At 38.0% G+C, this 12938-nt stretch overlaps 1 protein-coding gene across 5 annotated transcripts in view; it reads left to right on the plus strand.

Moving 5' to 3' along the window:
* The window catches only part of NRG1 (neuregulin 1), an 882008-nt gene that overhangs the window by 749689 nt on the left and 119381 nt on the right, over positions 1 to 12938 (plus strand). For 3 of the 5 annotated variants that reach the window (XM_081129572.1, XM_081129571.1, XM_081129573.1), the window contains exon 5: positions 631 to 681. The exons of the other annotated variants lie outside the window; for them this stretch is intronic. In XM_081129572.1, the coding sequence (XP_080985698.1) occupies positions 631 to 681 (51 nt within the window). The remainder of the gene's footprint in view (positions 1 to 630; positions 682 to 12938) is intronic. 5 annotated transcript variants of the gene reach the window in all.

Raw genomic sequence — 12938 nt, forward strand, 5'->3', positions numbered from 1 at the left:
CTCCTTTCCTTGCTACCCTGAGAGGATCTTGCTACTGTACCTCCCCAGTGATTGTATTATGTGCTTACTTAGCATGTTTTGTTTGAATCCTAGTGTAACTCCTTAAGTGGACTGTGCATGGACTTTATTCAGCACTGTGTTTGGTTAGGATGGTTATGCCAACCAAGTTGCCTGAAAATATTCTCATGCTTCTTCCTTTATTTTTTATTTTCTCTGTGCATGAAAGTTGACTTCCATTCTCTCTGAATATGGGGATTGTTCTCTTTGGTTTCACATTTTTAAAAATCAAGACCACACTTCAGGGAAGGAATTGTCTATGTCGCCTGTAGTGTGGCTCTGTTTAGAGTAGTACTTCTAGGAAATGCATACAGCAGTTGGTGTGGGATATCCTTGCAGATGGACCCACTCCATGTCCGTCTCTTTCAGCAGTCTTTGGATCTGGACTACAGAAATACTCAGTGGTCTTTGATTACTGCACTTCTCTTCCTTTGACTTTGAGATGCTTCAGCTTTTCTGTTGCACTGTTTTCTAGCCCTCTCTCTAGATGATACCCAAGCCTGGCCAATTTCTAATGTAAGAATCCAAGTGGCATGACTCAACAAAGCCTCATTCCACTCTTATGTTTTATAGAGTCTCCCATTAGAATATCAGTAACAACCGAAGGAGCAAATACTTCTTCATGTAAGTATATTTAAATATTCTGTTCACTAGTTTTTAACACAAGACAGTGTATGCTTCTGAAGGTCGTGTTCACATCTACCCTCTACCCTTACTGAGGGACCATGTATCAAGGTTGGAAGCAGGACGGTACTTGCTGTTTGAAATAGAAATGGTCCCCTGTTATGCTCGGGGTCCACTAGATACCCCCTCCCCCTAAGATACATCTGGATATTAACAGATACCACACACGTGGGCGTTTTAGGATAATGTAGAGTCTTTAAATGTTGGAAAATAACTGAATAGCCCCTGAGGCCTAGTTCTGAGTGAGCAATAGAGAACATTGTGGTTTGGTTTTTTTTAAAGTGTGTCATGATGCCTTCAGCAACTGCCTGAGGCATAATACCCAGCTGCCTGGGTCCCCTCTTCCAACCTCCTCAGTTCTCATATAACATGTGCTGTGATGGAGTTAGGAAACTATATATAGATGCCCTTAATTCAAATTTGATAGCAAGTGACTAATTATGAAAATGTTTGAAAGCAAGTCCCTAGGCAAGATCTCAGATTAATTTTCATCCGTTTAATGTTAAATGTGCTTTGTGAGTATGGAGTTCTACAACTGTTAGACTGATTGGTGCCTTGTGCTCTGTCAGGGGAACTGAAGACATTATTAGAGAGGACTAGTAAAAATAGTTTTCATACTTATAAATTGTGAATAGCATAGCATTAAATTTTGATATCCAGCAGGGGAATTTATCCGACCTTGAAAACAAAACTTATAACTACAGTCTTTCTCTCCCTTATTTTAGCTCTTTATTTAAAGCCGTTTCTCAGTTTGCTAAGCTCCTCAATAAATAGATGTTCCCAATTATTCAGTTCCAACCTGGAGGCTGTTTAAGGAACAGTTTCCTTTGACTATCAGCATGGTAGGAAGCCCTTGAAAAGAAGGTCTGTACTTTTGGCAACTTTGGTTGTTTTGCAAATCTGTTTAAATAGATCCAGTTTGACTTAAAGCCTTTCCCTGTAGATTGGTGGTGACAAAATTGTAATGATATGATGTAAACATATTTTTTTACTGCATGAAGTATAATGTTTTGGCTACATTTTAGCTAGATAAAGCATCATTCAATTGGATTGATGACGACGATCTTGTAAGATCAAACAGGAAATAAAATGCTAGAAAGGAATAAATTAGCTTCCTCTGAATTGCAAGGGCACTCATTATTACATACTCCAAAATGATAATCCCTCTGGGGAGTTTGGGATAGTAGTTATTTAATTCTACTTATAAAAAGATTAGTGTAATTATATAGATTTTAGCTGACTAGCATTAAGGAATCATGTTGTGCTTTGTTTTATATATTTGAGTGCTTATTACACAAAAGCAAATACCGGGTTTTTCTCTTTGGCGTTTTGTTCTGGGAATAATTTCTCTCCTGCATGATTCATTGAATAAAGTTATTGAAACTCTTGTAATTGGAACCCTCATGCTATCATTAATGGGGCGATGGATGCTATCCTCAAGCACAGCCGAGTAATTATGGAATGGAAGAAATATTTCTTTTGGTTTTCCAGAGCTTTAGGGAACTGAAATGAATCTCTCAGTTTACATTTCTATTCATTGCAATACTGTTGAGAGAGAAAATAATTTTGAAATCCGACACCAATCTCTAACTCTCGGCAGAATTAGTTCCTGATATTTGGTAAAGATTTAAGACACAGAAAGAAGGCTTTAGTGCTAGTATGTTAAACTAGCTCAGCGTACCATTTTTGTACATCCCTCTTTATCCACGGTAGGCTCTCAGTAAATATGGTTACGTTGATTAACTAAGACAGTTTTTGATCTCATGAAAGTATGCTTTGTAATTGGAAAATGTAAAGCAATAGTGGCAGGATGCTAAGTCCAGTCTTGATTGGAACAGTGACAGCGTGGCCAGGCTCTCGGTTCCCTTAAAGGCAGCGTCTCGCAGAACTCTGCATTGCGGAGGCCTGTGACAGGCACAACGCTCTGTTCAGTAAAGACCCGAGGTGACACTGGAAGAATCAGCAAGAACGATAAGCTGGACTTAGAGATTCAAAATATATAAAAGAGTCAAAGGCCTTGAAGAGTTCACGTGGGTCAGAAATAATCAGCCCCGAAGAACAAAGTTTTCTTCACTTACTTTCCCCAGAAAGGAACGATGCTATTACAGCGCAGTCACGTCTGTGAGGGCGGCATCCTTTGAACTGTTGACATCGGTGTTTTCTGAAGTCAATTTCGAAAAGCCATCCTGAAGTAGTAGTATGGATTCAGCAAACCTGTTATGTGTTGTAATGATTGGGGTGCTTTTCGGGTCAGTGTGGAAGAGGCGTTCGGCTCCTTAGGCACCAGTGTGCACACCCTCGAAGAAAGGATCCTCTCCTGCTGGTCCTGTCTAGAGACTCTCCCTGCTGGGCCCCTTTTGCGAGGGTTCAGCGGTGGTAGTTCATGTCCTTGGCCCTGCTAGGTGCCCTGCCTGGGACGCCAGGCCAATCTCTGCCAACATCCTGTGTCTCCCCAGAGCCTTCCCTGACCCCTCCAGCCCCCAAAGTTCTCCTTGTCTCTTCACTTTGGAATAGAAAAAGCAGAAAGAAGAAATTAAAAATTGCCCACCTACCTACTCAAAGTTAAATTGCTAATATTTTAGCATATTTTCTTCTAATCAGTGCTTTTCATTCTCGCTTTCTGCTTACCCATTCTGTCTTTATTTACTTAATGTATCATCCACATTTTACCCATGTCATTAAATACTAAGAAGAAATTTAAAAAAAAAATTAAATCTAAAGTTTTTAAATAATTTTTTCAATCATTGTAACAATGAAGAGATCATTCCTGACCTGAGGTTTTTTTAGGGGGTCTCTTTTCCATTAACAAACACCTTATCACTTTTCTCCCCTTTGTATTTATTTTTCCTAGCATTTCATAAATATTGGCAGAATACCAAAGTTAACAATCCTTGCCTTTGTGAGGCAAATTTTAACTACTTCTTTTTTGAGATTGGGAACTTGCATTGTACATTCACTATTTTTAGAATCGTTAATTATAATTTTTTAAAGATTGTTAGAATAATCTCCTGATAAAGAGCAACATTATTTTTCTTCATTTTATTTTATTTTTATTTTTGTAACTCACGCCACCAGTGATTTATAAGTGTATAAATAACTTGCTGAATGAGTGTCCTATTACACAGAAGTGACAGGCTTCAGAAGGAGAACTTGAACCTTACAAAACTGTCAGTAGGACTATCTTGTTCCTGCTTTACACGCAATCAGCAGAAAAGAGAATGGATTGTTTAGGACAGACCTTAATGACTGCTCTCTGAAGTGCCAGCTGCCCGGGACCCCATTTTGTCGACAATTTTGTCGAATGCTGTAAAAGATACGATTGTTACACCAACCACTTTACTAAATTAAACCCCATCCATTCCAATTGAATGTATAAATGAAGAAAACAAAAATGAAAAGCCAAATGAATAGAAATAGGAAAGAAGGTTAAGATAAGTTTTTGGAAAACAGTCCTTAGTAGTAATAATAATAATAACAGCAAATGTTAATTGAAGGCCTACTGTGTGCCAGGCACTGGGTTAGGTGATTCCCGGGAACAATGGCTCAGGGTCCTCACAAAACCTTATTCCATTTGTCAGATGATGAAACTGATGTATCTTGTCTAAAGTCACACAAGCATGGTTCAGATCTAGTCAATATGATGATGCGCGAGGTTTAGTCGCCTCAAAGAGAAGAAGACTAATGTTCAAAGGACTGAGATTCTGCGAGCAGCAAAGTGCATTGGGAGCATATGCGGTAGTTTGAGGTAAATGCATTGCCCGGAACCCGCGGTGGCCGTCACCTTCATGTTCCACACCTGAGGTGCCAGGTGGAGAGGTCACATGGAAAGAATGCACACTTTGGATGGCCTCTGCTCTTAAGCCTAAACAGTGCCGCTGTAAATTACTGTGTAATCTTAGGCAAGTTATTTAACCTCCCTAGGACTCAGTTTCTATGTCTGTATAACCCTGTGCATCTCAGACCCATACTGGGAAGCCTAATGGGGGAAATGAATGGGATTCATTGAGCCCCATTAGGTGGTCTCCCCTATACACGGAAGGAGAGTGAGCCCCTAAAGGAGTGATGTGGCCCTGAAGGGAGACTGGAAATCAGGGGAGTCCTTGCATCTTATTGTAACAATATAGGACACGAGCTCTACTGTTGGGGGAGGAAAGGGGTTAATGACTTTTAGTCTAAATTATGCTGCTGAGAGCTCTACGCCAAGAAATCACTGTATTTTCAAAATATTATATATTCTCAGTGAAGGCTGCATTTTAAAGGAACTTATCCAGGAAGTTCTCTTTTAAATCGCTGAATGAAATGAACAATTCAATCTTTAATTTGGCACCTAAAAGAGCTAGCTGAAGGGGAAAAAAAGCTCTTTTGTCTGCTGAGACATTTCAGTTATAATGAGACACAGTGTTTTCGCTTTGGAACAACCCAGTAATATATATTGATTAGATTAGACCATTGGTGAGATGTAGTTCTTATATTCCACCCTCAGCTCTAACTGACTTACCTGCTTTAATTGTAGAGGAAAGTGCTCGAACCTTTGCTAAATGATTCTCAGCTGGAAAAATAGCATTTCAATTTTAGAACTTTATTGGTGGCAAAATATGACCACTGCCCTGCCTCTGTTGGAGAGCTACTTCTAATTGAATGCAAATTGTATTTCCAAATTTTTATTAACATGGCATTTTCAAGGGTGTGGTGGCTCTGTCTATTGTAGACAAACAATTTACTATGCATCATATAGCAATAAAAGGATACTTTGCAAAGGAAATTGCCCAACTGGTATATTTTTGTCTCTGATTGCTTAGACTTAGTTACAGATATGCAATACAATGACATGCAATACAGTGACTTGGAGCAGGAGTAGGCACTTGTATGTCACAGACATTCATATGCTCAGGCTGTTTATTACCTTCCCGTTCAGTTCATTCATTTTGTAAGTAAATGTATCTTACTTTTTTTCTTAGTACTACCTGCAACTCTAATATAAGTCTTCAGTTCTGCCTTTGTCCTTTCTGAAGTCATTCAGTGTCTCTCATTGTGTCCCACTGCTGACAAGATAATCTCAAAACTTTTGATCAAGCTTATAATAAGCTAAATCATAGTTAACCTTTTGTATTTGGTTGAAATTAACCTTCTACAAAATTGTTCTTTTGAACCATACAACTGTATGTGTGGGTGCTATGTATATATAAATAACTGATATTTGTATCATACTATATATTTTCTAAGGCATATTTTTATTTATTGAATCATTTATTCACACAGTAACTCTGTCACCTAGATTTTATCCCATTTTATCCCAAGTCTTAGATGAAAGACTTGAAACTCAGAAATTTCTGACATGTCCAAATTCAAAAACTAAGTAGGTAGTAGAGCAGAAATTTAAACCTTAATCTTCTGATTTCAAATCTTACAGTCTTTTATTACATACTCTTATGGGATCCATACAGTAGCTCAAGGTTAGGCCATCTTAAAAACAACAAAAAAAGGCATCGAAATGGAATTTTTGTAAAGATTCCAGGAATACAATCACATTTATCCAAGTAATCCCAAAGCCAACTTTACTGAATTAGTACACTCTTTGCAACCTACAAGGTAGTGAAATAGATAGGAGAGCCCTTAGTTCATGGTAACACAATTCAGGGGGTTAATACTATAAAATGAGGCAGAGACGTTGGTCTAGAATCATGTTAGTGACTGACTCTTTGGCTTTGTTACTTTGAGAATGATGTGGTCTTTTTCAAAACATGCTATTTACAGAGATGGGAATAATCATAGAGCCACTGTTCTAATGGGAATATGACCTTCATCCAAAGGGCAAATTTTCCTTGGTGGTAGTTTATGTTTGGGATAGATGTGTTGCCTTGTTCCAGGCTAACTACTATTTAATTTAGTGGATAACATTATAAATCCTAGAAATTATCTGTGTGATAGCCAAATCTGTTAGTAGAAAAATATTAGACCTGGAGCAATTATTTCTCTGTATTTTATTCTCCTGGGTGCTTTTTACTGGAAGAGTCTCTTTACATTTAAAAATATCTTCCATCTTTTTGTATATCAGCTATGAAAGGGAAGGACAGTTTTATGTTTCCTGTTTAAGAGAAGTAGTAAAACTATAGTAAGGGTTTTTAATCATAGAGACAGATTAGTGAAATGGATATATAAAATATTTTTAATTTTTTTAAATGGTGAAGTGAAGGTAAGAGCATGGAGACAGAGGAAGCAGATATCAAGAAAGCAGCTAGGAGGGCAGAGCTAGGAAGATTTTGATAAATTTTCTCATGTTGAACTTTGTGGCTTTCTTAGTTCTTCATTTTTTCCCAAGTTATCTAGGGATCTGAGAAACAGGAAGATGGGACAGAGGCCTTTAAATTAAAAGACCCTGAACGCCATAAGAAACAGCTCTCCCACTCCCAAAAAATAAAGTAAAAAAAAAAAAGGAACAAGTTAGAGGAAGGAGTGAGGAACAGCATGAAAAGGCAGCAAAAAATCTGAACGGTGATGAAGTTAGGAGTTTTTCAGTCGAAAGTGATAGAAATTCAGCTCCAAGAGCTTCAACATAAAGCTGATCCAGAGGCTCAAGTGATATCATAGGCTTGTTTCTTAGTCTTTATGCTTCTTTTTTTTCCCCTCTACAAATGTTAGCTTCATTCTCAGTGGCTTTTGACTGCCTGGCAGGGAGATAGCGGCTGGTATCTCGAAGCCTGTATCCCCTCAGCTCCTAATCTAAAAAGAGACAGTCTACTCCCTTATCCGAACAGCAGAGTTTAAGGGAGAATCTGATTGGCCCTGCTCGCATCAGATGCCTACCCCTAAAGGAATTACCGTATCCAGGGAGATGAATGACTGCTGGGCCGGGGCAGGGTCGGATATCCAGCCCTGTGTGTTTGGGTTAGTGAGGCAGATGGGCTCGCCCCCTGGGACCTGCATGCTATGGATTCATTACAGAGAGCAGGGCCCTGCACCTAAAGAAAGGGAAAGCGGCTAGACAGGCAAAACCAACAGGGCCCTCAGAGCTCACTGCAGAAGAATCAGGAAATTGATCTCAGTCACAGAGAATTTTAAAGGAAAGTTAAACATAAATGTTCCTGATAATTGGGCAGACACAATTAAAGCAGGGTCACCATTTTAAATAACGAGGTAGAAAACTGAAGACAATTGAAATATCATTTTTTAAAGACTCTTGATTAGTACCAAGGAGCTCACTACAATCATTCTTAGGAATGCCCTCTTTTTTAATCTAAGAACTCATGCTCTTGTGAAGCAGCAAAGAGTAAAACAGATGAGTTACAGTTTTCAAATTAGAGGGCATGGGAAGCATTTTGAAATCTGGGGAATGTGCTTTCGACATAAAAGTCAAAAAGCACTTGATCCAGGTCCTTGTAAGCAGATTTTTAAAAAGTGCTAGTTTCTTTCATCAGAGTAATTGCAGTTGATTAGAGGGTGCTTCTTTCTTTCTTTTTGTTTTAGTAAGAAAATAAAAAGAAGCGTGCTTAGCCCATCCCATTTATTATTGCAGAGGAACTCGGCAGGTCATAAGTGTGCAATCGCACTCATGGGGCTTTATCCGCCTCAGGGACGGCAGTGCTGAAACCTGGAGGAGGCAACGACTCCTGTTCATCTCATCTCCCACTTTTCTCTGCCCTGCCCTCGTTGTAATGCATCTGGCATTAATTCATTTCTTTCATAAAGGGGTGCTCCGTATACATAGTTCAACTCATCATCAACGAACCGCTGGAATGGCACTTTTCATTTTCTCTCTCAGCCAACCAGGGGTCAGCTAAACCTTATGACCAGTTACATGGGCCAGTGTGGGCTATAGCCTAAAGCTGTGCTGGCCTTTAAGTCCATGACTCTCTCTTACATAGAAGATTTGATGTGTAGGTTGAATTGTTCATCAACTATGAGCTATCCTTTTGTTATTTGCTCTGATACTTCAGAACTTTTTTTTCAGCAAATATTAAGCTTTTTAGACAAGGGGAGGGAGGGAGGGAGGGAGGGAGGGAGGGAGGGAGGGAGGGAGGGAGGGACGGAGGGAGGGAGGGGGGGAGGGAGGGAGGGAGGGAGGAAGGGAGATTGTCTTCATTAAATATTGCAAGAACTTATATTTATAATGATACTTTTTATCAGTCTTTCTTTTCTTAAAAGGAATTTGGGGCTATTAATCTGTCTGTTTCAATAGCAGAAAAGTAAAATACTGTATAGATAGGGACGGGCTAAGTGACAACTAAGGTCAAATAGCAAGTGAGTGAAAATTTAAGATTAAAGTTTGATGGCCCTGTTTCTGCTACTTGATTTATAATTTTTAGTCTACAAGGCTACATTTTTTCCCAAACAAATGAAAAGGCTGTAAAATCTGGCATGTTCCACCTCTGATGAGATGTACCACGAGGAACCCCTTGTCAAACAGGGTATTTTTATGATAACAATGTGGTATGACTGAAGGAAATATGAAGAGCAATACCCTTGCATATATCAGAGAGAAAATTATGTAAGTGGCCATAATGTATTTTTTATACATTTTGTACATTTCCCTTTGGCTGATCCAGATGGATTTTTTTCTCTGTTATCCTCATAGCAGCTTCTTAATTTCATGTCCCTAATGCTCCAGAGCAGAAATGCATCTTTGTTCAGATTTTCCTCAAGTTATCTGTGCAAAAATAAACCATACAAAGAGTCCTTGAGTATGTTTTAGGATAAATAGGTTATGGGGATGAGAATTGCCTTATATGTGCAAATGAGACTGTGTGTGAAAGCAAGATAAGCTTTAGGAAGGAAATAGGTGACTCGGGGCACATAAGGCATTTATTGGAACCTTTCAAACCCTTTTTACAGTGCAGGTAAAGGGGACTGAGATTTAAAACTGTTCAGCCTAGTGAAAAAATAAATAAAAATGAAACATTACATCCACTACATGAATTCGCAGAGAAACAAGTATTAGAGTAAAATTTTCTGCTTGTTTTTTTTAAAGGACTAGAGCATTAGCTGTGACCTCAGTAAAAAGCGCATTGAGGAGTGAGTGTAACAGAGGCTCCTGGTGGGGAGGGTCTTCGTCAGGAATAGGCTCAGCTATAATTTCATTCCGTTTCAGAATGTCGCAGCTCCTTCCCTCCTTTTTAAAGGGAAGTGCAGGCCTGGGTATATTTTATTAAAATGATGCTCTGAAATGATAAAAAATATTATTGTCCAATCAAGGAGTAAAACAAGCTCTTTATTATCCCATTGATATATTGAGATGTTAGATTATCTCCCACCCCCCAGCAGGACTCTCTTGGTGCTCCTACCGCTCCGGTTCAGACAGCAATCTTGCCACTTATTAGAGACACAGGTGTGCACATTGGTTCCCAGACAAGAATGTAAGGTCTTGAAAGCAGGACTTTTGGTTTACTTGTGTCTCCATTCCCCTAACATATCACTACACTGGTTCCTAGTGAGTATTTATTAAATAGATATTAATAGTGATTTGCTTTTTAAAATTAGATTCCCACCATTTTTTAAAGTTGTACGCCTGTGTGCTTATAGGAAAACCTTAAATCATGAAAGCAGATATTTAAATATTTTAAAATCAAAGTTAAAAAACATAACCTTGACTTAAATAATATTTATTAGAGAATTTTTAACATTTGAGAAGTATTTCACATGCGGGTATGTTTCTATTTTAAATTTTTCTAGCTTTTATATCTGGAAGTTTTCTTCATTTTATGATAAATACTTCTTTATGGGGTGACTTTATAGGACTCTGTTTCATTTTAGATGGAATTATTACAAAATATCTAAAAATCTCCATAGTAACTGGTACTGGTTTGTCGCTGTTCCTCCCTGTGGTGCTGAAAAGTCAGTCACTTATTTGAGATTAAGGGAATGAATGCCACCATAGCATTAATAAGATTGAGTTTTCTTTTATTATTATTAAAAATAATTATTATAATAAAGTAAATAATGTTTTAAGGAGCACTTACTATGTGTCAGATACTTTCATCTGAGAATAGATGCAATATAATAGTCCCATTTTACAGATGAGGAAACTGAGGGTCTCGGACAATTTAAAATTAGTCAAGGTTATATAGTGGGTATTGGTGGAAGCAGGGTTTCACGCCAGTGTCTCTGACTCCATGTCCTGGGTTCTTTTCACCAACAGACAGTAGAAGTAGAAGGTAAATAAAAACCCTCAGAGGGCTCCTCTTATGACCCTAAACCTGCTACTCTCTTTAAAGGGCTTGTAGTGTTGCAGTGACTTTTAAAAATGGTCTTTTTCCTTAATGAGTTTACTTAGAACAAATCAGTTCTATGAATCAAGGTGCCCGAACAGGCACAGAAATATATACACACATATTTACTATGATAAAAGGTATTAAAACTAGGGAGTTTATATATTTATATAAATTGTTTACTTGGTACTTGGGTAATTTAGAATAAACACCATGAGCCCAATCCCCCTTCACCCTCTAGTACACACACTTTTGGGATGGAGGGAGAATGCTGAGCATTTTATGGTAGATAAAAAGTATATGTGTTAAATATCTGAAACTCAGTTTATTCAAAAAAAAAAGCATAAATATAATATGTGATATGTAACCTCAAGTACTTCTTCCTTGATTTTGATGGTAATTTTTGAGATGTAGAATAAAAACTACAGCTTTTTGTTTAAATTCCAGAGTGATATGAAAGGTTATTTGGTTTTAATAATTCCTGCAGTAAGTTTTCTTTTTTGTGTTTGGATTGACTTCTTTCGTCAGCTTTCAGGGTATTTTTCCAGTGAAGATGACATTCTCATTCCCGGCTGCTGTTAAGCATTTCAAGCAGGCAGCCTGTGGTGTAAATTCCAAGTGACTGACTATGATTAAACACAAGATGAAACTTGAATGGCACTATCTCAAAATCTACTTAAAGCCTGACAGGCATCTGTCTGTAGCAATATATCCATTTTTGAACACATGGGGAATAAGAAATTGTGGCTTTTTTTGTGGACGCATTCCTTTTTCTTTGAAATCAAAGGGGTAAAACTACCCATTTGTCCCACACCACTAAAGCAGCGATACGGATTTCTAAACAGTATAGACAATACAAATACACAGTTAATGATACCTGACCTTGAAGTCTGATAGTTTGCACCATACCCATTTTATACCAGTTGTAATTTTCTCATTTGGATATAGATACTATAGTAACTTTAAAAAAAAAAAAAAGCATAACTGTAATTAAAAAGCAAGCACTCTGGAAGCACAAGACACAAAGAATTAATTGGGATGTCACCTCCCCTTTCTGCATCCACCGGGAAGCTTGGTGATCTGAATTGTCTTCAGCAGTGAGCTCAGGACTCCCTGCTGAGGCTCTTTAACATTTGTTATTACTTAGCTATTTTATTTGGCAGGCAGCCCTTCTATTTCATCTTCTAATGCACTGGCAAGGCTCCTATTGCCAATGGCTTAGAGTCTACTACTGCTAGGGTAAGCGGCATAGCCGAACTTTCAAGCCTCTGCATCCTTCTAAATAATGCATCTGGTTTCCTGTAACTACAGGAACCCTTAGGCTTTGGTAGGCATGTCTTTGTTAGCGAGGGTAAGAGAGTTGGGAGATGAACGATTGGGGAAATAGTTGTAGGCAGTTATTATCACTGATTAGACCCTGCCTCCATCATATATGCATTAATCACTGGGCTAATGCTAATGGAATGCTTATGATATTGAGAGGAGACATAAACAAGATATATAAAAAGAATATCTTTGCTGACTGAACAGCGTGCTTAATTCAACATGGAAAATGCTCGTCATGTTAATCTAGGACCTTTTGAAACTCTATTGCCTGTAATTAGATCTAATTTGCTCCTTGTTTTTAAAACGTCTTTTAGTTTGCGCAGAATTTATTGACTTTTTGGGTGCGTGCACACTTGTTTTTAGAACAATAATGGGATGTAGGTTAAAGGTAATACCTAACGCCCCAGATAGATTGATGGCATAACACATTCCTGGATTTGAAATGAAGGGGGAAATGCCACGTTAGCAAGTTAATGGCAAAGTGAATCATATATATAATACTTTTATACATATCTGTTTATAAAGTTTTATAATTAAAAATTTTTTCGAGCATCAGAAATAGTAGCATTTAAACAAGAAAAATCAATTTTCAAAAGTGAAAATTGTTTTAGCAACGTCTTTAAGATGGACCTTCAGACAACGCTGATATTAAATAAGACTGCTCCACCC

The sequence above is a fragment of the Miniopterus schreibersii genome, assembly GCF_964146895.1.
Source record: "Miniopterus schreibersii genome assembly, chromosome: 2".
NCBI lineage: Eukaryota > Metazoa > Chordata > Mammalia > Chiroptera > Miniopteridae > Miniopterus > Miniopterus schreibersii.